At 39.8% G+C, this 18,874-nt stretch overlaps 1 protein-coding gene and 1 non-coding gene across 9 annotated transcripts in view; both read left to right on the top strand.

Annotated features, from left to right (window-relative positions):
- CKAP5 (cytoskeleton associated protein 5) overlaps nucleotides 1-18,209 on the top strand; it is a 54,652-nt gene extending 36,443 nt beyond the window's left edge. For 3 of the 8 annotated variants that reach the window (XM_065064732.1, XM_065064733.1, XM_065064734.1), the window contains 17 exons: nucleotides 1,168-1,293; nucleotides 1,984-2,133; nucleotides 2,551-2,754; nucleotides 3,945-4,080; nucleotides 4,830-5,023; nucleotides 6,888-7,060; nucleotides 8,230-8,403; nucleotides 8,844-8,964; nucleotides 9,661-9,840; nucleotides 10,119-10,306; nucleotides 10,720-10,795; nucleotides 11,325-11,513; nucleotides 11,631-11,768; nucleotides 12,306-12,389; nucleotides 12,483-12,642; nucleotides 14,499-14,653; nucleotides 15,806-18,209. In XM_065064732.1, coding sequence (XP_064920804.1) covers nucleotides 1,168-1,293; nucleotides 1,984-2,133; nucleotides 2,551-2,754; nucleotides 3,945-4,080; nucleotides 4,830-5,023; nucleotides 6,888-7,060; nucleotides 8,230-8,403; nucleotides 8,844-8,964; nucleotides 9,661-9,840; nucleotides 10,119-10,306; nucleotides 10,720-10,795; nucleotides 11,325-11,513; nucleotides 11,631-11,768; nucleotides 12,306-12,389; nucleotides 12,483-12,642; nucleotides 14,499-14,653; nucleotides 15,806-16,060 — 2,703 coding nt within the window. In that variant the 3' untranslated portion in view covers nucleotides 16,061-18,209. Of the gene's footprint in view, nucleotides 1-773; nucleotides 885-1,167; nucleotides 1,294-1,983; nucleotides 2,134-2,550; nucleotides 2,755-3,944; nucleotides 4,081-4,829; nucleotides 5,024-6,887; nucleotides 7,061-7,276; nucleotides 7,301-8,229; nucleotides 8,404-8,843; nucleotides 8,965-9,660; nucleotides 9,841-10,118; nucleotides 10,307-10,719; nucleotides 10,796-11,324; nucleotides 11,514-11,630; nucleotides 11,769-12,305; nucleotides 12,390-12,482; nucleotides 12,643-14,498; nucleotides 14,654-15,805 lie in introns of all 8 variants that reach the window. The other 5 variants (XM_065064726.1, XM_065064727.1, XM_065064729.1 and 2 more) reach the window with 3 other exon arrangements.
- On the top strand, nucleotides 9,014-9,124 carry LOC135579712 (small nucleolar RNA SNORD67). The gene has a single exon (XR_010473312.1). It is a non-coding gene; the product is annotated as a small nucleolar RNA SNORD67 (small nucleolar RNA).
- Nucleotides 18,210-18,874: the final 665 nt, after the last annotated feature.

The following is an 18,874-nucleotide window of genomic DNA, read 5'->3' as shown; positions in this document are numbered from 1 at the left end:
AGCTGTAGTTCCTTAATGTATTATAGGTAGAAGAGTATAGCCCTTGCTAAGGACTGCTTTTACTGAGAATCTTCGTGTCTGTCTCGGTTCTGAAATGACAAATGTTCCTGTATAATTTCCTTAACCACTACTTTTGTCATTACCTATTTAGTTCTTAAAGTTTGTGTTGTCAAAAATGCAGTCTTGCAAGCAGCTCAGTACATGTTCTAAATCTGTTTGGCCTACTTGATTTTCATGCTGTTGAATTCATTCTTACGATTGCAGTTCCAATGTTATACTTTGAACAGTATTTTTGAACCAATTAATCTCTCCTTTACAGTGTGAAGGATAAAATGTTCTGTTACAAGTGCAAAACCAGAATGAAAATGCTTAAATGCATAGTAATAATCTCAACTGATTACATTAGAATTTGTGGTTAGGTTTTTCCTGTTGTTTTGTGTTAACAGTATTTTTTATTTTGCTGCTAACTTTAAAGTTTGTTCTATGTACATAACTTAAAAAAAAAAATAACAAACAACCAAACTGTTCTACAGTCCTGTTGCCTCCATTGCGTATAGTAGTGCTGTAATGAGTACATTTGATGAAGGTTCAGATCTGTGGCAGGAATGAGCGGAACAAACCTTGAAGGATGTTGTAGATTTGCCTGAGCTGATGTGGTCTTCCATTGAAACTCAGAATGTCTTTGCTGTGAACACTTTAAAAGGTTTGGATTGGTAACTCCTAAGAGTAAACAGCTGTGTAACAACAAAGCCTTTTCTGTGGCTTATTTGCAGCAGTCAGATGTTAATAGCAGTATGTCCAAGGGCAATACCAGCTTGTCCAAAGCTAATACAAGCCTCAGCAAAGGCAATACCAGTCTGACAAAGAGCAAATCTATCAAACAGGTACCACACTGGGTTTTAGGGATTTGTGTGGGTGACTAGCACACTGGTTGAGTGATGTGTCCTATTTCACAGGGTGCTACTGCGCACACTGTCGTGGGTATTGCTTCCACAGCAGCAGAGCACGTTCTTTTCAAATTCTAATCAACAGTATTCTTCGAGCTTCTCTCTGGCTCTTGTACACATATGCAGCATGAGGTTGGCTGGTATCTAATGCTTGCAACTGCTTGGACTGAGGCAGGTCTGTAGGTCTTGTGTTGCCTGTTAATACTTTGCTTTTTTTTAGGGTGTCCAGGGGAAGAAAGTGCTAAGCAAGCCTAATTTGAAGGAAGATGATGATAAATCAGGTCCTATTTTTATCATAGTCCCAAATGGGAAAGAACAGAGGATGAAAGATGAGAAAGGTCTGAAGGTGAGAAAAACCTGAATGTTATTCACAAGTTTCAAAGAGAGTAATTTTAGCGCATTCTTTCATTTTTTACTTTAAAATTCAATGTGCTGTGGCATGAAAGTCTTAGTCTTTATCCTTCCTTTGGTTTGATTACCTAGTTCTTCAGTTGACTTTCACAGACCAATATTTGGTTTACTGTGGTGTTTCTGTTCTGATTTCAAATTTTGTGCATTTATACACTAATAAAAACAGAAAGACTTTTTACAGCTTTGTAGTGATGGTCTTCAGTTGTGAACTATCAGCAAGTTTTTCCCTGAAAATGGTTGACTAATTTCAGAGTTCTGGGATACATTGTAGATGCTTTAATGTACTTGTGTTAAATGACCCTGTTTACCAAATTTGTCTGTCTTAGGGAAATTCTGTTACTTCTGTGCTTGTTATTTGTAACTTACTAGTAAACAGGCCTAGTAAACAGGCCTATCTATAGCTTAAAAACATCAACTGTAAGTAATAATAATTAAGATAATGGCCTAAAGATAACCACTACACCAAAAAAATTTCTCATGTAAGCCCAGGTGAACAAACACCACTGAATTTTCCCCATTAATTGAAAATGGATTCTATAGCAGAATTAAAAGGGAGGCAGTTTACAGATTCTTTCAGGAAGAAAAGGTGTTGCTTGCTTTGAGTCCCGAATGTTGCCTTTTACAGGTGTTAAAGTGGAATTTCACTACTCCCCGTGATGAATATATTGAGCAGCTAAAAACTCAGATGTCCAGTTGTGTGGCCAAATGGCTACAGGATGAGATGTTTCATGCTGACTTCCAGCACCACAACAAAGCACTGACTGTTATGATTGAGGTGAGTTTGGATCTGTGGTATTAGCTGACGGCGTACAGAATTATTCTCTGCTATGAAAGTTTTTACTTGAATTTAAACAACAACAAAAAAATCAAAATAGGAATTCTCTGAAAAGCCAGGGGTGGTTGTTCTGTGAAGCTGAAACCTTAACATACACAGAAATGATTTTTCAGAGGAATGATGAAATTGGTACGGATATTATTTCTTGGGAGAAGGGAAAATTTACTCATTGGAGACTTTTTAGAATTTCAGAAAGCTGTGTAAGTTGAAAGTGAGTACTTATGATTCCTAGGGATCAACCAATAGATGTAGATCATCTTATCAGGTATAGCTTTTCATTACTCTCTGTTCTTTTCTTGAAAAGTGTGTTTCATTTTGCACTTCTTTTTTTTTCTTTTTTTTCTTTCTTTCCTTAAGCACTTGGAGAGTGAAAAAGATGGAGTCATCAGCTGTCTGGATCTGATCTTAAAATGGGTTACCCTGCGGTTCTTTGATACCAACACAAGTGTTTTGATGAAAACACTTGAATACCTTAAACTGCTTTTCAACTTGCTGGGTCAAGAAGAGTATCACCTTACTGAAAATGAAGCATCCTCTTTCATCCCCTACCTTATCCTAAAGGTACAGTTCACTGTACAGAAACTTAATTATTTTTCTTGAGGAATATATGAGGCTACCATCAAACACTGTAATATGTGCATTCCAGATGTATTGTGAATGGAGCTAAATCCAGTTGACAGCCAGTGACGAGTGGTGTTCCCCAGGGCTCAGTATTGAGGCCAGTTCTGTTTAATTTATCAGTGATCTGGACGAGAGGATCAAATGCATCCTCAGTATTTGTATATGGTGGGAGTGGGTGGGAGTGTTGATCTGTTGGAGGGTAGGAAGGCCAGACAGAGGGATCTGGACTGGCTGGATCAATGGGCTGAGGCCAATTGTATGAGGTTCAACAAGGCCAAGTGCCGGGTCCTGCACTTGGGTCACAACAACCCCAGACAGCACTACAGGCTCAGGGAAGAGTGGCTGGAAAGCTGCCTGGCAGAAAACGATCTGGGGATGTTGGTCAACAGCTGGCTGAACATGAGCCAGCAGTGTGCCCCGGTGGCCAAAAAGCCAAATAATATCCAGGCTTGTATCAGAAATACTGTGGTCAGCAGGACTAGGGAAGTGATCATCCCCCTGTACTCAGTGCTGGTGAGGTCTGAGAGGGCCCCTCACTACAGGAAAGGCATCAGGTGCTGAAGAGAGTTCAGAGAAGGGCAACAAAACTGGTGAAGGGTCTAGAGAACAAGTCCTCTGAGGAGCAGCTGAGGGAACTGGGGCTGTTTAGCCTGGAGATAAGGAGGCTATGGGGAGGGAGACCTTGCAGCTCTCTATAAAATACCTGAAATAAGGTAGTAGGGAGGTGGGTGTTCTCTTTTTTCTCAAGTAGCAAGTGATAGGAAGAGAGGAAATGACCTCCTGTTCTGCTAGGGGAGGCTTAGATTGTACATTAGGAAAAAATTTCTTCATTGGAAGGGAACATGGGCGAAAGGGTGAAAGCAGTGGAACAGGCTGCACAGGGAAGTGGTTGAGTCACCATCTCTGGAGATGTTTAAAGGATGTGTACATGTGGCACTTAAGGACATGGTTTAGTGGTGGACTTGGCAGTGTTAGGTTAATGGTTAGACTTGATGGTCTTAATGTTTATTTCCAACCTAAATGATTCTATGATTCTGTAATGCATATTTGCCTTCAAAAGCTGTTTACCGAAAGGGTTTTGCGTTGAGAATAATTCTGGCTTTCTTAATGTTATTTTACTTCTTCATTAGGTAGGAGAACCAAAAGATGTCATCCGCAGGGATGTACGTGCCATTCTCAACAGGATGTGTCTCATCTATCCAGCCAGCAAGATGTTCACTTTCATCATGGAGGGGACAAAATCCAAGAATTCAAAACAGCGTGCAGGTGGGAAATGGCATCATGAACTGGGCAATTGCAGAGTACTTGAAATTGGTCTGGTTTCTTTAACTTGAAAAACCCAGTGTATAGTGCGTGGTAGATAGTAAGATTTGGTTTTGTAGAACAAGTTATGGAAATGTTTGTGTTTAAAGGATCAAATTTTAAAGTAGTATCATCTTGCTTTTTATTTTTGGTGTCTTTTTATCTTCCAAAGACAAGCCATCTATTAAATTGCTGTCAGTATTAACATTATGAGCCTCCCTTGAGTAGGCTTGTTAACTTAGTGAAACAGTAATGGAGAGAACAGTAACAGTACTATTGCCCAGGTGACTAAGGGAATCAGTTAATCTGATCAAGACTTCGGAAAGAAATATCTCTACACTGTACATCTGTCTTAACTTTATTATAGAAGTTATTTACAGTGTGTTTGTAGTTCAAACAACTTCATAGTCACCTTGAGAATATCTTGTCTTGATATAATCAGAAAGGTAAATTATATAATATAGCATTGCAAGCTCTCACCTGTCTAAACTACCTGTGAAGTTACCTGAAACATTGCTCCTATATGGTCACGCAAAATATTTGAAGGCTATAGGGGTGACTTACAGCTTTTAGATGCTGTGTGAAGTAGTTTGAACCTTTAGTTTACTATTCATCTCAGAAATCGCCTGAAAGTATATCTGTCATCACTGGGAGAGTTTTTTTTTCCCGGCAGCTTTAAACTGGAATGTGCATGTGTCATTTTCTTCCTTTAGAATGCCTGGAAGAACTTGGATGTCTTGTGGAATCATATGGCATGAATGTATGCCAGCCAACTCCAGGGAAAGCCTTAAAAGAAATGGCAACTCATATTGGTGACAGGGACAACACTGTGCGCAATGCTGCATTGAACACCATTGTGACTGTCTATAATGTTCATGGCGACCAAGTGTTCAAGCTGATTGGAAATGTGAGTGTAACTGGAAACAAGATTTAAAAAAAAAAAATAAAAAAAATTACTTTTTTCAAATCCTTACACTTATGTAGGGAATTAGCACTGTTTTGCTTGTGGTGTGTCATGACACATGTTGCTGTTTGTGTCAAGAGCATTTTGTAATGCTGAAAATAACTTGCTACACCATAAATCCTCTAACAGTTAGTTGCTTAATTCCTGATTGTGGGATATATAACCTGGGTGTTGAATGAAAAACTAAATTTGAAGAAACAAGCAGAATACTGACTTTTATGGGAATTACATTGTTTATAGTCAATGGTATAGGTAATACTTGTGACATAAAATGATATTTGGGTAACCTATTGGGCAGAAAAAAGCAAGTTATTTGGGCTTCATCAAGTACTCTTGTCTTTTTTATGCCAATTTCTACCAACTGCTTTGCAGTTGCAGTCTGGCAAATTTGGTTTGTTTGTGATAATAATGCACTTCAGTGCTTAAGGTCTGTGACAGTAATTTGTTGCTTTGTATTGCTGCTGTTTTGTTCTCTGGAAATCATAGTCAGCCATGTCATCTAAAATGCAGTGAAATTTAAAGGTGGCAAGACTCAGTTTCCAGTCTCCAGCAGTGGAAAGCTAGTTCACTATGTTGTCTACAATTACTGTGCCTAACAGACTAAGTATATTGAATTCTAGCTGAATCAAGAGCTGTTAGTCCATTCTTAACTGTTCTGTTCTCTGAATTTGTGGTCTTGGTAATGTTCCTAGCAGCACTTAAACTCATGGGAATATGATAGATGTGTTGATGCCTATACTTATTTTTCTATCGTGTTATATGCCACAGTGCATACAAGCTATTGGAGGGATATTTTATGGAGTACGATGAGCAGGGAAGCAAGGCTGGTGTTTTGGTTTTGTGGTTTTTTTATTCCCAGCTTCCTGAAATGTTGAGATGTAACGTGATTCTGGTAACCATCTTCATGAGAATCAATGTTGTGTTTTCATTAACATTTTAGATTCCCATCTTGCTTTAACTGTTGTTCAGAGTACAGTCTGCCTCCTCCTCAGTGTTGCGTGGTCAATTTGCTGTTGGATTTTCAAGGTTAAGAAAAGAACTATAGCACCTGAACCATTCAGCCCTTTTTAACCATGGCTTTCTGAGCTTAAGCGTGGTCCATCTTGTTCCAAAATGCATGGCTTCTCAATAAGGTTTCCAAGTCATAGGGGTGCTGGAAAGTACTTTCCAAAAAATTGTCACTGCTACTTTTGTTCAAATGTAGTTATTACTAACATTCAGTCCTCTAGGTGAGCAGGTAAATATGATTCTTGTCATCACATGAGCTGGAGCGTTCAGTTGGCTTACCTCGTGGTCAGGTTGCATTATGGGTATGTGAAATAGTTCAGCTTTTAGAAGGACCCTGGTTTCTGTGAGGGGTCCACAGAGTTAAAGCATTGCCTGGGCTCCTAATAGGGGATATAGAAAGGTAGGTGGGTGCCTTTTTTTGGTGTGTTTTTTGTTTTGTGTGGGTTTGTTGATTGTTTTTTGTTGTTTGGTGTGTTTTTTGTTTTGTTTGGGTTTTTTTCAGCAATGCGAGCAGCAATACATGATACTGCTGCAGTTTGAATTCAAGGTGACTTGGAATTATGTGGTCTAGAAATAGCTGTATTCAGTTCTACAGCTTGTCAATATGTATTAGATCCTGAAGTAGCATCTGTCAGTCCAGAATATCTCTGAGATTGCTGCTGGATGGTAGTATTGACAGTTCTCAGCCTTGGTATTAGAGAACTTCAATCTGCAGTGATAAGTGCTGTACCTCGTGTAGGTGACCAAAATTTCTAAAATCTCTACAATGCAAATTGAGTGCAAGTGTTGTGCGTTACAGCTTTCTGAGAAAGACATGAGCATGCTGGAGGAAAGAATAAAACGATCAGCCAAGAGACCGTCTGCTGCTCCAGTGAGACAGGCAGAGGAGAAACCTCAGCGTACTCAAAACATAAGTGCTAATGCCAGCATGCTGCGGAAGGGACCAGCTGAGGACATGTCTTCCAAACTCAAGTACGTAATGTTATGTTATGGTTTATATCCTGCACAGTGTATGTACCAATACCGTGTCTGGCGATGTTGTTTTTGTTCTTGTATCATCATCTTTGCATGTTGTAAAATTTGGCCATATAATATAAAACAAAATGTCTGAATCTTTTTTTTGTCTTGTCTGTCTTGAAATCTTTCTAAATGGTCTTGTGCCTTTTTTCACTGCTTCTCCGTGGACAGAATTATGTATCGCACTTATAGGATGTAAGTACTGCCCACAAAACTCCTTGGTAGCAAGGCTCTTGTATCTTTCAATTTCTATCCTAGTCATCGTTTCCCGATGGTAACAGGCACACTATGGCCAGTGCTAGGTTATTTACAGGTTTCTTTCTAAAGAAAGAAACTAAAATTACTGGTTTCTGTCAAGGTTAACTATATATCAAGCTGCAGGCAGACATGGCACTTCCATGTTAGGCAGCTATTAGAAATACTGAGAGAACTTCCTCTGTGTTACATCAAACTTGGTGTTGATTGGACCGTGTTCTTAACTTGTCAGGGCAGACATACAGCACAGAACTGGATGAGCATGTGTGAATAATAGAGCCTGAGGCAACAGTAGCAGAAATAGAAAGCTCAGAAGCAGTATTCCTTGCCACCTGCTTGTTACCTTGGAATAAAAGTCCCAGTTCAGAATGCTGTATTAGAACATTTCCTTGAAAAATCTAATATGCAGCATAAGTTGTGTGGGATGCTGGGAATCCTGGATTCAGATGAGCTTACAAGGTTGCTTTGTACATATACATTCTAGCCATCATTTAAAAAAAAAAAAAAAAAAAAGCCACTCATTAACTTTAATGCTGTATTCTGTTAATGCTACTCTAAACTGCGATAGGTATGCACTAGTTTGTTTAGAGACACGTCTATCACAGATGCCCGAAGCAGGTCTTGTGGTGGATTATAAGAGAAGCTAGGAAGGCGAGTAACTAGCAGATGTTTTTCTGGCCTACAAAAGCTTGTTTTACTAATGGCTAAGGGGAAGGCAAAGGAGGTTATTAGAGGGGCTTGAATAAAATCAGAACTTCAAAATCTGTGGTATTCTGTTATGAGAACTTTAGGGATACCAATGGATGCTAGTGCTAATACTCTTGCCTTTTGTGTATATGTAATAAACATCTCTCTCCTGGTTTCTGTAGCCAAAATCGCAACATGGGCAGTCACTCTGAGACAACACACACAGTTCCACGGGAATTTCAGCTGGATCTTGATGAAATTGAAAATGACAACGGTACTGTCAGATGTGAGATGCCAGCACTTGTACAGCACAAACTAGATGACATCTTTGAGCCTGTCTTGATTCCTGAGCCCAAGTGAGTGTAGTTTTAACTCCTCAGTTGAAACTAATAGGGCTACTTTAAAACTGTTTTGAGAAGCTGAATTGACCATGCTAGTCTCTGCATTCAGACTTGTTTACACGAGAAGGTAGTGTCAGCTGTTTTGAAGAGAAATGTCAAAGTGATGGTTTGTACTGTTCTGGAATCTGGAGAGCAGTTATTTCTAATGAACGACCTGAGTTCTGCTCATGCGTTTTCATAGTAAAAGGATCTTGAGTTTGTAAATGCATCATCAGTGTCTTTACAAGTAGTTCAACAGACATGTTACGAGGAATCATTCCTTCCTTGAGTATGCCCTGTGAAGAATGACATCCTTTTTTCTTGTCTCTAAACAAGTCATTGAAATATAACAGCTCAGTGTGAATTACAGCTATCTCTTCAAAGAGTAATGAATCTCATTTTCTTCAATTGTTTAGAATCCGTGCTGTGTCCCCACACTTTGATGACATGCACAGTAACACAGCTTCTACTATCAACTTTGTCATTTCCCAAGTAGCCAGTGGTGATATAAATACAAGTATCCAGGCTCTGGCACAGGTAAGAGAATTAAGGTAGCGACTAATCACACTGTACTAAATGATGAGTCTGCGAGGGTGATGAGTTGCACTGTGGTGGAGCAATCATGTCAGGTGACATGGACTCTGCTCAGAATCTCCCTGATGACAAAACTAAGTGCACAGGGGCCATCTGACTCGCTTTAGCAATAGAAATGCCACTTGGATGATGTAGAATAGACTCTTAACACAAAAGCACTAAGGGAAAAAAAAGCATATCTCTGTTCTTGTTGAGTAACTGTACTACAAGTTTGAAAAAGCCAGTTAAGGCAGTGAGACTCAACTTGAAATGTAAACTGCTTTGCAGATCCTCAGCAAGAGAGTTGTCTTGCCTTGTAGCTTTTATATGTTTCTAGGGTGGCTTTAACTATGTAGACATATTTTATCCAGAAGATTTCGTAAAGCTATTAATTCCCAAATGCATAATATAGCATTTCATATTTTCATCTGTGTGCAGGTTAGGATTGCAGCTCTCTAAAAGATTAATAATTTATTTTATTTGGATTAGCAATGAAAGTCTGTCACTACTGATTTGAGGTGAAAGCTTATGATACAAGTATCTTGGCAAATGCATTGGTCAGGGTGAGACCTTTTTTATAAACAAGTTTTAAAACTACAGTTATTTTGCACTGTTTGCATTATGTTGACTTGACTTGGGTGTTTTGTTTTTAAATCTCAGATTGATGAGGTTCTCAGACAGGAAGACAAAGCAGAAGCGATGTCTGGCCACATTGACCAATTCCTAATAGCTACATTTATGCAGCTTCGGCTAATCTACAATACGCACATGGCAGATGAGAAGCTAGACAAAGATGAGATAGTCAAACTTTACAGCTGTATTATTGGGAGCATGATCTCGGTAAGGCTTTGATCTAAAAAGTTCAGGTGAAGAGCAAATAATTCCTGTGCAGAAGTTGCAGGATAATAGAATGTCTGTCCAGAGCTGCCCTGTACCTCAGTTAGCTTACTATTGGGTCTTATTTATGAAGGTTTGTTGCTAATTGTCTGCTCACCAACGCACCTTTTGTTTAATGTTGGGGGGAGGATGTCCAACGGCTTGACAGTGTTGTCTAGAGAAATTCCTATACTAAAACATTGCATGCAGGGAAATCTTCTAATGTTGTCTTGAATTTGTAGCTGTTTCAGATAGAGAGTCTGGCTCGAGAGGCCTCTACTGGTGTGCTGAAGGACCTAATGCATGGTCTTATTACATTAATGCTGGATTCTCGGGTTGAAGACCTTGAGGAGGGTGAGCAGGTCATCCGATCAGTCAACCTCTTGGTAGTGAAAGTTCTGGAAAAATCTGACCAGACCAACATCTTGAGGTATACAATGAAAATTAAATGTTTGATACTTCTCTTCACCCATTCTTGTGTGTTCCTTGGATGGCTGAGTTTGTTAGTTGTTCTGCAAGTGAAGAATGCCTGTGGAATCGTTCAGCTGGCTATTGAAGAATCATCACTGATGGTCCGTGGTGATTGGAATTTGGCTGCACAATCTGCACAGCTGGCGGCAGGCTGAACAGGCCAGCTTAGTGTGATTCTACATGCTTCGTAGTTCAGCTGACTGGCTCTTAAACTCTTGTAATGCACTAGAAAGAAAGAAGAAGCTGTTTCACATCATGATGTAAACTACTGGACTAACCCCAGTCTCTGGTGTGGCATTCTGTGGGGAGCTGGCATCTCTTATTGTGTGTAGTGCTTTCCCTGTGTAACTATTATAAATTTATTCCTTCTAGTGCTCTGCTTGTTTTACTCCAAGACAGTCTGCTAGCAACGGCCAGCTCTCCCAAGTTTTCAGAACTTGTCATGAAGGTGAGCCTGTAGTAGAGGTTTTGGACTTGGTTTATCTGAATCAGCTGAGCTGGAAGAACAGATATGTCCAAAAAAAAGTAGCTAAAACTTGAAATGTTTCTTATAACTCTTAACTAATTTTAAGACTACAGTCAGATGTTACATGTAGTGACTTCATGTATGCCAGGAGAGAGCTTAATGCCTGCTAATAGTTTACAGAAGCTTGTGTGTACTGATACAGACTCAATCCAGAGACATGTGGTCACCTACTGGGCTTATTTGCTTTGGCACTGCACTGTGGATTCAAACAATTCCAGCCTGGAGGTCGTTTGTATTTTGTCATCTCTAAGGACAGGCAGAGTGAACATGCATATGTCTGCATTTCAAGCATGGGTGTAATATTTTCTTTTTTATAGTACCTTTTTGTAACTGGAATGATTTACAGACAATATAGATGCTCTTAATGAGGATAAACCTGAAGAACTATGTATGTGCTGTGTAAATACTTCTTCCTTGAGTTGTCTTGCTTCAAGTCAACCTCTTGTTCCAGTGTCTGTGGAGAATGGTGCGTCTTCTTCCAGAAACCATTAATAGCATCAATCTGGATCGGATTCTACTGGATATCCACATTTTCATGAAGGTCTTTCCCAAAGAGAAGCTGAAGCAATGTAAGAGTGAGTTTCCTATAAGGACACTGAAGACTCTGCTTCACACCCTGTGCAAGCTGAAAGGACCCAAGGTCAGAGCAGTCACTAATTACGTACTTTCAAACTGGATGTTTGTGCAGTTTCTAGAGCTTTTTCTTTTTTTTTTTTTTTTTTTCTTTTTTTAAATAATTCTCTTTTTCTTCTTTTAGATCTTGGATCATTTAACAATGATAGACAACAAAAATGAGTCTGAGCTGGAGGCTCACCTGTGTAGAGTAATGAAACACTCCATGAACCAGACTGGAAGCAAAGCTGATAAGGATACGGAAAAAGGGGCTTCTCACATAGTAAGTAATGCACATGTGAGGGTCATGAGAGGAAATGTGAGGCAATTTATTTAAGAGACAAGCTTAACTTTGTGATTGTGGAATATGAATTAGTAATTGCCTTTCCAATATGCAACTAGTGTCAGAAATGCACTTCTAGTTTCACTTTTATTTGTGGCTGTTTTGGGAACCTGTGGTGTGTTCTTGTTATTACCTGACCAATCTATGCATACCTCAGGATGAAGTGTTCTCCAGGACATCCAGGGATACAACGTAGGGTTTGTGCTGCCTGATACAGCATTTGATCTACTAAAAGTGAACCATACCCAAATCAGGTTTTAAATGCTAGTTTCTCAAAAGGAGTCCTACAGCTTGGTGGTGTGCATGCTCTCTTTCTGTGTAAAGAGTGGCTATGTAAAACCCTAATTACATCAAGGTTTTCTTTATCTTGAAAGCTCTGTACCCAGCTTGCAGCTCTGAGGGCACTGTGGGTTTGTCTAACTTCCCTTCATTTTTATTTACTTTGTTTTAGAAGTCTGCTTTTATTTATTTATTTAGGAGGAGAAGGCTTCGAAGGCCAAAGTTAATGATATTTTGGCAGAAATATTTAAGAAAATTGGCTCCAAGGAGAACACTAAGGAGGTAAGTGGTCCCTTCCTGGAAGGAAGAAGGCGTGATGCATCAGAATGGTGTGCACAGCAGTGGCAGTAACGCATATGAACTCTTCCCTCCCAGGGTCTCGCAGAGCTGTATGAATACAAGAAGAAATACTCTGATGCAGACATTGAGCCCTTCCTGAAAAACTCCTCTCAGTTCTTCCAGAGCTATGTGGAAAGAGGCCTCCGTCTGATAGAAACAGAACGAGAGGGGAAAGGACGCATTGCTGCTTCTACAGGTACATGTTATAGCAAAACTGATTGTTTTTTGAGAAGCAGAGATGGAGAAGTTACATGTCCCCTGGTAGAAACTAGTATTTGCAGATGTTCATGGGTTTCCAAAGCAAGTCACATATATTCTTGGCACTTACATTCCTTCATGAGGCACCATTTGCAGGGACTCTGCATTCTTTGTTTATAAAAAGAGATGTTATAACCATTGTCGTGCTGAATGTAGAAAACATCTGAAAGGCTTGGCAAATGAGTGGTTCTAATTTATGTCCTGTAGTGTGGGTTGAACATTAGCCTATGCTTCATGTATCTGCTATCAAGAAGAATTTCTGCAGACTACACAGCTTGTTTATAACAGCAGCAGCTGTCAGATTCTCCTTTTACCTTTTGGTTACTAAAAATGGTACAGGAGGTTTTTTGAGAAGAGTATTGTTTACTGTGGATTCAAAGTTTATTTTAAATAACTTGAACTGTTTCTGTAGTAGTCTTTGACCACTTTCCAGTAAATCGACTTTTTAATTGGATAAAATACTGCAAAACACTTTTTTAGTTAGTCTCTTCATTGTAGATAAGCACAAGTGAGTAATGCAATATTAGGGAGGGAATGTGACACATTATTAGCTGACAGTAAAAACTAATAAACAGTCTGGCAAAACTATCTTTATCTTTGATTTCTTTCACATTGTGGTGTTCTGTGAGACGTTAGCCTTTTTTCCTGCTATTATTCCTTCTCCTGTCTCTGTATTGTAGAAGTCATGGTTTAATCCAAGCTAGCAATGCAACCACGATGGCTGCTCACTCACCTCCTCTCCCCATCCCCCAGTAGAGGAGAAAATCAAAAGGGAAGGTAGAAACTTGGATTGAGATAAACACAGTTTAATAACAAAATACTAATACACTACTAGTAAACATATATATAAAACAGAAATAAAAGATACTCAAGGCAATTCTTCACAAACAGGCTGAGCAGCCAGTCCCAGGAAAACAGCAGCTGGTCCGAAAGCTGATCCCAAAGAGGAAAAAGAGAGGAAAAAGGCAGAAAAGCCCGGAGGCCTCTGCAAAACAGCAAAAGGCCGAACTAAATGACCCAACCAAAACTGCCCTGGCTGCACCCCAGAGCAAGCCAGAGAGAGAGAACAGAAGGCCCCAACTCCTTAAATATGAAGCATGATGCTAATGGAATGGAATACTCTTATTGATCAGCCTGGATGTCAGTCAAGCTCTGCCCCATCCATGCCCCCCTTCCCTGGTGCCTCACGCCTGTGGGCAGAGCACTCAATGTCTTTGGCTCTCAGACCAGAGCAATTAAAAACATTAACTCTGTGCCTGGGGTGTTATCTCTTGTTGTCAAATTAAGTCCACATAATGAGCATGCTAGCTATAAAAAAGAAAGATTCCTAACTGCATGAAGAAAATTAACCCATTTCCAGTCAAACCAGCACAGTAAATTACTGTAGGAAATTCATGTTAGTTTCTTCAGAACCTCCTAAATGTGTTCTGGCAGTTGCTGAGTTCTCTGTGTTGGACATCATGGCTACTTCTGATCCGCAGCAGCGGCAGCATCTTCTCCCCGCCACTGTTGTCTTCAGCTGTCAGCCTCAGCACTACGTGTGGAGCTGCTCTGCTGCCGCCTCTTAAATGTCTTGATTTTTTTCTTGGTTTCCAATTGTCATTCTTGCAAGGAAGTGATATGCCTATACTTGCAAATGCAAATAGCTTGGTAGTTTATAGGTTGGTTGATTCTTCATCCGTTGCATCTTATTTCAAGGAACTGACCAAGAGGCTTACACTTTTTTGATGGTTTTAATTTTCTCTTTTTTTTTTTCCTTTCTTTTTCCCCCTCTCCTTTCCCCTCATCTTCCAGGAATTTCTCCTCAGATGGAAGGAACTTGTGTTCCTGCTTCTACCCACACTGTATCTTCATCTATAGGAAACACAAATGGGGAGGAAGTGGGGCCTTCGGTTTACTTGGAAAGGTTAAAAATCCTCAGGCAGCGTTGTGGCCTTGACAACGCAAAGGTATTGTACTTGACAACATTTGTAAATCCCCAGGAGAGGCAACTCATTTGCACTTTTTTAATGATTCAAGTGATTGTTTATTTTCCATTATACTGCATGTCACCATACCTAGTATAAGTGGCTTCACACTCATTTCTTGTCCAAGTAGGCTTATGTTGCAGTCCACTTTGTTTGCAGCACTGGTGTACAGGCAGGCTGTTCCTACAGCCCTGTGATTTGGTATCTTCTTTGCTATGTAGTGAGTAGGTTCAGATAACTACTGTTCTCTAAAGGTTAACATATATTGACCTCTGAATTGAATGAGGGGGAAAATACTAGATCTTTCTGCTTTGAAATGACCATAAGAGCTGGATGAAGACTTTGAAATAAGTTTTATGTGTTTTGGGTGCATGGATACTAAGGTAAAGAAATGCTGAATGAGCTTAGTATTGGAAACCTAGTCTGTGGGCCAGGTTTTCTAAAAGCCTGGTGATTTGTGTGTTAGTAATCCAGTGACAATTACTGAAATTTGTGCTCAGCCACATGAGAACTGGTGTTCACTCTAGTAATAGACATTTAGGCACCTCACTGTTTTAACCTTTAACACGAACTTGTACATTAGCTTACAACTCTGAGAAGTGAAAGTGCTTCTTAGATGGTAGCAACAAGGTAACTAATGCAGTTGGAAGTCTCATATTGGTAAAAGAACAGTGAATTTGCATTGTAACTCTTTGGCAAGGTGGATTTTGCCAATCAGTGCAAGTTTCCTCATCTCATTCCTCCAGAAAACTCACTGGCTGTTGATGCTGCTTGTAGGCACGGGCTTCCCTTTTATGGTGGTAGAATTCAGGCCGTTCAAGACTTCAGCAGGCTATCTCAGTAAAACACTGGTCTGCTGTGAATTTTAGTCTTTAAAGACTGTAGCTCCTTTGTGTCCCTACTGACATCAAGCTAAATGTGAGCTACTTAAGTGATAGAAATTGAGTGTTGTAGTTAGCTTTGCGTGGGTCTGACTTTGGCAACTGATTTCATCGCCCCAGATCACCTGTGTTGTACTGCTCCTTCCTTTTCGTCTGGTTTTAGTGCTTGTGAAGATGAAAAGCCATTGATTATGGTTTGTACTTCTCATATGGCTTTTGCCACTGTCTAACACTTGACTTTTCTCCCCTGTAGCAGGAAGACAGACCACCTCTGACGTCTCTGCTCTCTAAACCAGCAGTCCCTACAGTTGCATCCTCTACAGATATGCTTCACAGTAAGCTCTCCCAGCTGCGTGAGTCACGGGAGCAGTACCAACATCTGGATCTGGACTCCAATCAGACTCATTCCTCTGGCATTGGAACTACCCTGGCTTCACCCTCTTCTGCAGCAGCTAACATTGATGACTTGAAAAAAAGATTGGAGAGAATAAAAAGCAGTCGCAAATAGAGATGCGAGAGAGACAGCTTTGCTGTTGCTTGGGCTGTCTTCAGCTTTAGTTTACTAAACTAGAAGTCTTCATAGTTAAATGGCCTCATTTAGGCCTAATGTATACAAACTGGTTTATGTATAATACAGTGGATTTTGGGGGGTTGAGTCATTGTGGCACAAGTATTTGTACATACTCTGCTTCTCAGTGAGCATTTCTTTGACAATAGAAGGCTGTCTGTGTATTAGTTTTAGTGTACAGACCTGTAAACAACCATCCTCTTGCTCAGACTAGTTTCTCATAACTTGTTTTTATTTGTAAAACTGTCTTTAAGATCTTTTCTTAGTTCTTAACTCTTAGAAGACCTTTAGTGATTTCACTTTTAATTTTGTGAATTCTTCTCCATGTAATCCTTGAACTGTGGATTCTGTATGGACACATGGCATGAAGTAACTAATTTAAGTGTCTTTTGTAAATAAAGTTTGCATTAACTATACCAGCCTCTGTAGGAACAGCGGTGACTGCTGGTTAGAGAAGTCACTCTATTTCAGAACGTTAGTGACTGGGCAGCTAGAAACTGAACTAAGCTATTCTTGACATGAACCTTGGGGTTTGGAAGATAAGGAAGATGAGTGAATATATACTATTTGTGGGTGCAATCCTGAGTCTTTGCACTCTTACTTTCTATGAGCAGTAGTGCATTTTTCATATAGTTGCACTTTTTTGTTTTGGAATATGTTTCTGTAACTTGAGAGTAAGTTGAGAATATTTAGTTTGTTGAAATGCTTATTTTAAATTGTCTAGTCCTTGTGATACCTCTGCCCAGATTAAGCATAGTCCGATCTGTGTCCAAATGCTTTCTTGAAGGGAGCCTGCTGCTGTGACATGAAATAGCTTAGCAGTGATGTACAGTCAGTGGACTGGTCAAGCAGTCTTTCAGGTGCAGGTAGAACTCACCACCACACGCTTTTTGCTCTTAAACGTCTGATCTTAGCAAACACTGCTATTTTGTATAGCTAAGATGCCTGGTAGTGCTAGTGTCCAAAAGCTGTAGCTGCTGCTTTTTTTTGTTGAGTGTCTTCTGAGCCTTTTTTAGCAGCTACAAGTATGAAGATTAATACATGGGCTCTGTAGCCTTTCTAGTCCTTTCATCTCTAGGGAAGCGGTGTGTTTTCACCTTACTGCTGCACTTCCGTGTGAGAGCTAGTTGGGAACATTAGTTGCACATCTGTTCCATAGGTAGAACAGAGTTATTGAAGAGTTGGACAGGAGGCTTAAAATAGCACACTTCTGCTCTAGATTCTAACCTGTTCCACCTGCCTGCTGCTTTTGTTGTTTGCTCTGTGGACCAGCTGTCTCTCCATTAGGGCCGTTACTGAAACTATCTTGCCTGACTACAGTAAAAATGTGGCTTTAAAATAATACCTGTACAACAGAGCTATGCCAGAGCTTCTGCAAATCGCTGAAATCTTCTTTTTGTGGGACCCCCAGACTGGGGTTGCAGTTGATGTAGTACTGCTTGGTGCTTCCGGTGAGTTTGTACACTGTGATAGCAGGTGACTTGCAAGAGTTCTCCATCCTGTGTTAATTGACGTCATGCCATTCATTGCTCCACCATCTCGATTTGGTAGTCACAGTCTCTTCACCTAACTGGAAGTGGGCATGTACTTTCTTGTGGAACAGCTGAATGGCAAGTGGAGGTTTGGCCCTTATTGGTAAGTGCTGAGGTTTTGCACACTTAAACTGGGGTTGCTTGTGGATAAGCTTGTGTTGGCTGGCACTAGAGTTACTGCCACTACCTCTCAACTACCAGCTGATTTCTGAAACTTAATTGACATTTTAATTAATCCATATGTTCCTTTACATGTCCGGCAGATGTTTCAAAGAGCTTTTTGTTAATTAGCTCAGGATGTTAAAACAGTAATGCCTGCAGACCTGCGTACAACTATTTAAATTTGAAGCTGAATTAGAAGTAAAGTACAGGAATAACTGAGTGGCAGAAGATATAGTTGCTTACTATGAACAAGTTTTTGCCCTGTGTCTCTGTAGTGTTTGGTTGGACTCAATATCCTGGGAGTTCTGAACTCAAACTTGTGCACATAAATTAATAAAGCCTAATATTTAGCCCAGACAATATTTAAATAACATTAAACTGAATTTTAAAAATGATTCCTCTGTATTGTTTGTAACAAGTCATCATTAGTAGTGACTTACTCCAGAAACTGCATGGTCCTGGTTCCCCTCTTAGATATGCAATTTCTCACAGATATGAGAGAGTGGTGAAAGGCTGAGGCTAAAATATTAAACATTAAAAGGGCTAAACATTTTCAGTGTTTGATGCCTGTGCTTATCTATTACTTTAAGAAGTTGTGGAACTTGAGCACTTGAAGTTTCTTTCTTCAGGTGTGTTTGAGACATTGTTTTTATAGGGTTTTGTAGGGCAGTCAAATTGAGCTGTCTTTAAGTAGGTTCCCAAATGAAGCATCTTCAAGGCGGTGGCTGAACAGTAATTCTTCAATAACTTTGTTTATATCCAACTGATTTCAGATAGTTACCTTTCCTGTCACTTTAACACAGTCATTCTGCTGCTTAATACTCTGTATAACGCACAACAAAATGTTACTGTTGCTTGTATCTTTCTTGATGGCACTGTGAATGAGGAGTTTAGGAATATGGTGTCATAGGGAGAAAGGACAGTTTCCAAATCTCACAATGATGACTTTCAAAGAAAACTGGGCTGAACAAATCGGCTAGTCAAGAATGTGTGTTTATTCCTGTACTGCTGGCTCCTCAGTGGTCCACAAAGTGCCACTAAAGAGGAATTCATGAAAAAA

Source organism: Columba livia, chromosome 5 (assembly GCF_036013475.1).
Source record: "Columba livia isolate bColLiv1 breed racing homer chromosome 5, bColLiv1.pat.W.v2, whole genome shotgun sequence".
Taxonomy (NCBI): domain Eukaryota; kingdom Metazoa; phylum Chordata; class Aves; order Columbiformes; family Columbidae; genus Columba; species Columba livia.
Note: the sequence above shows the minus strand (reverse complement) of the source record. Positions and strands in the feature narration are given on the sequence as shown.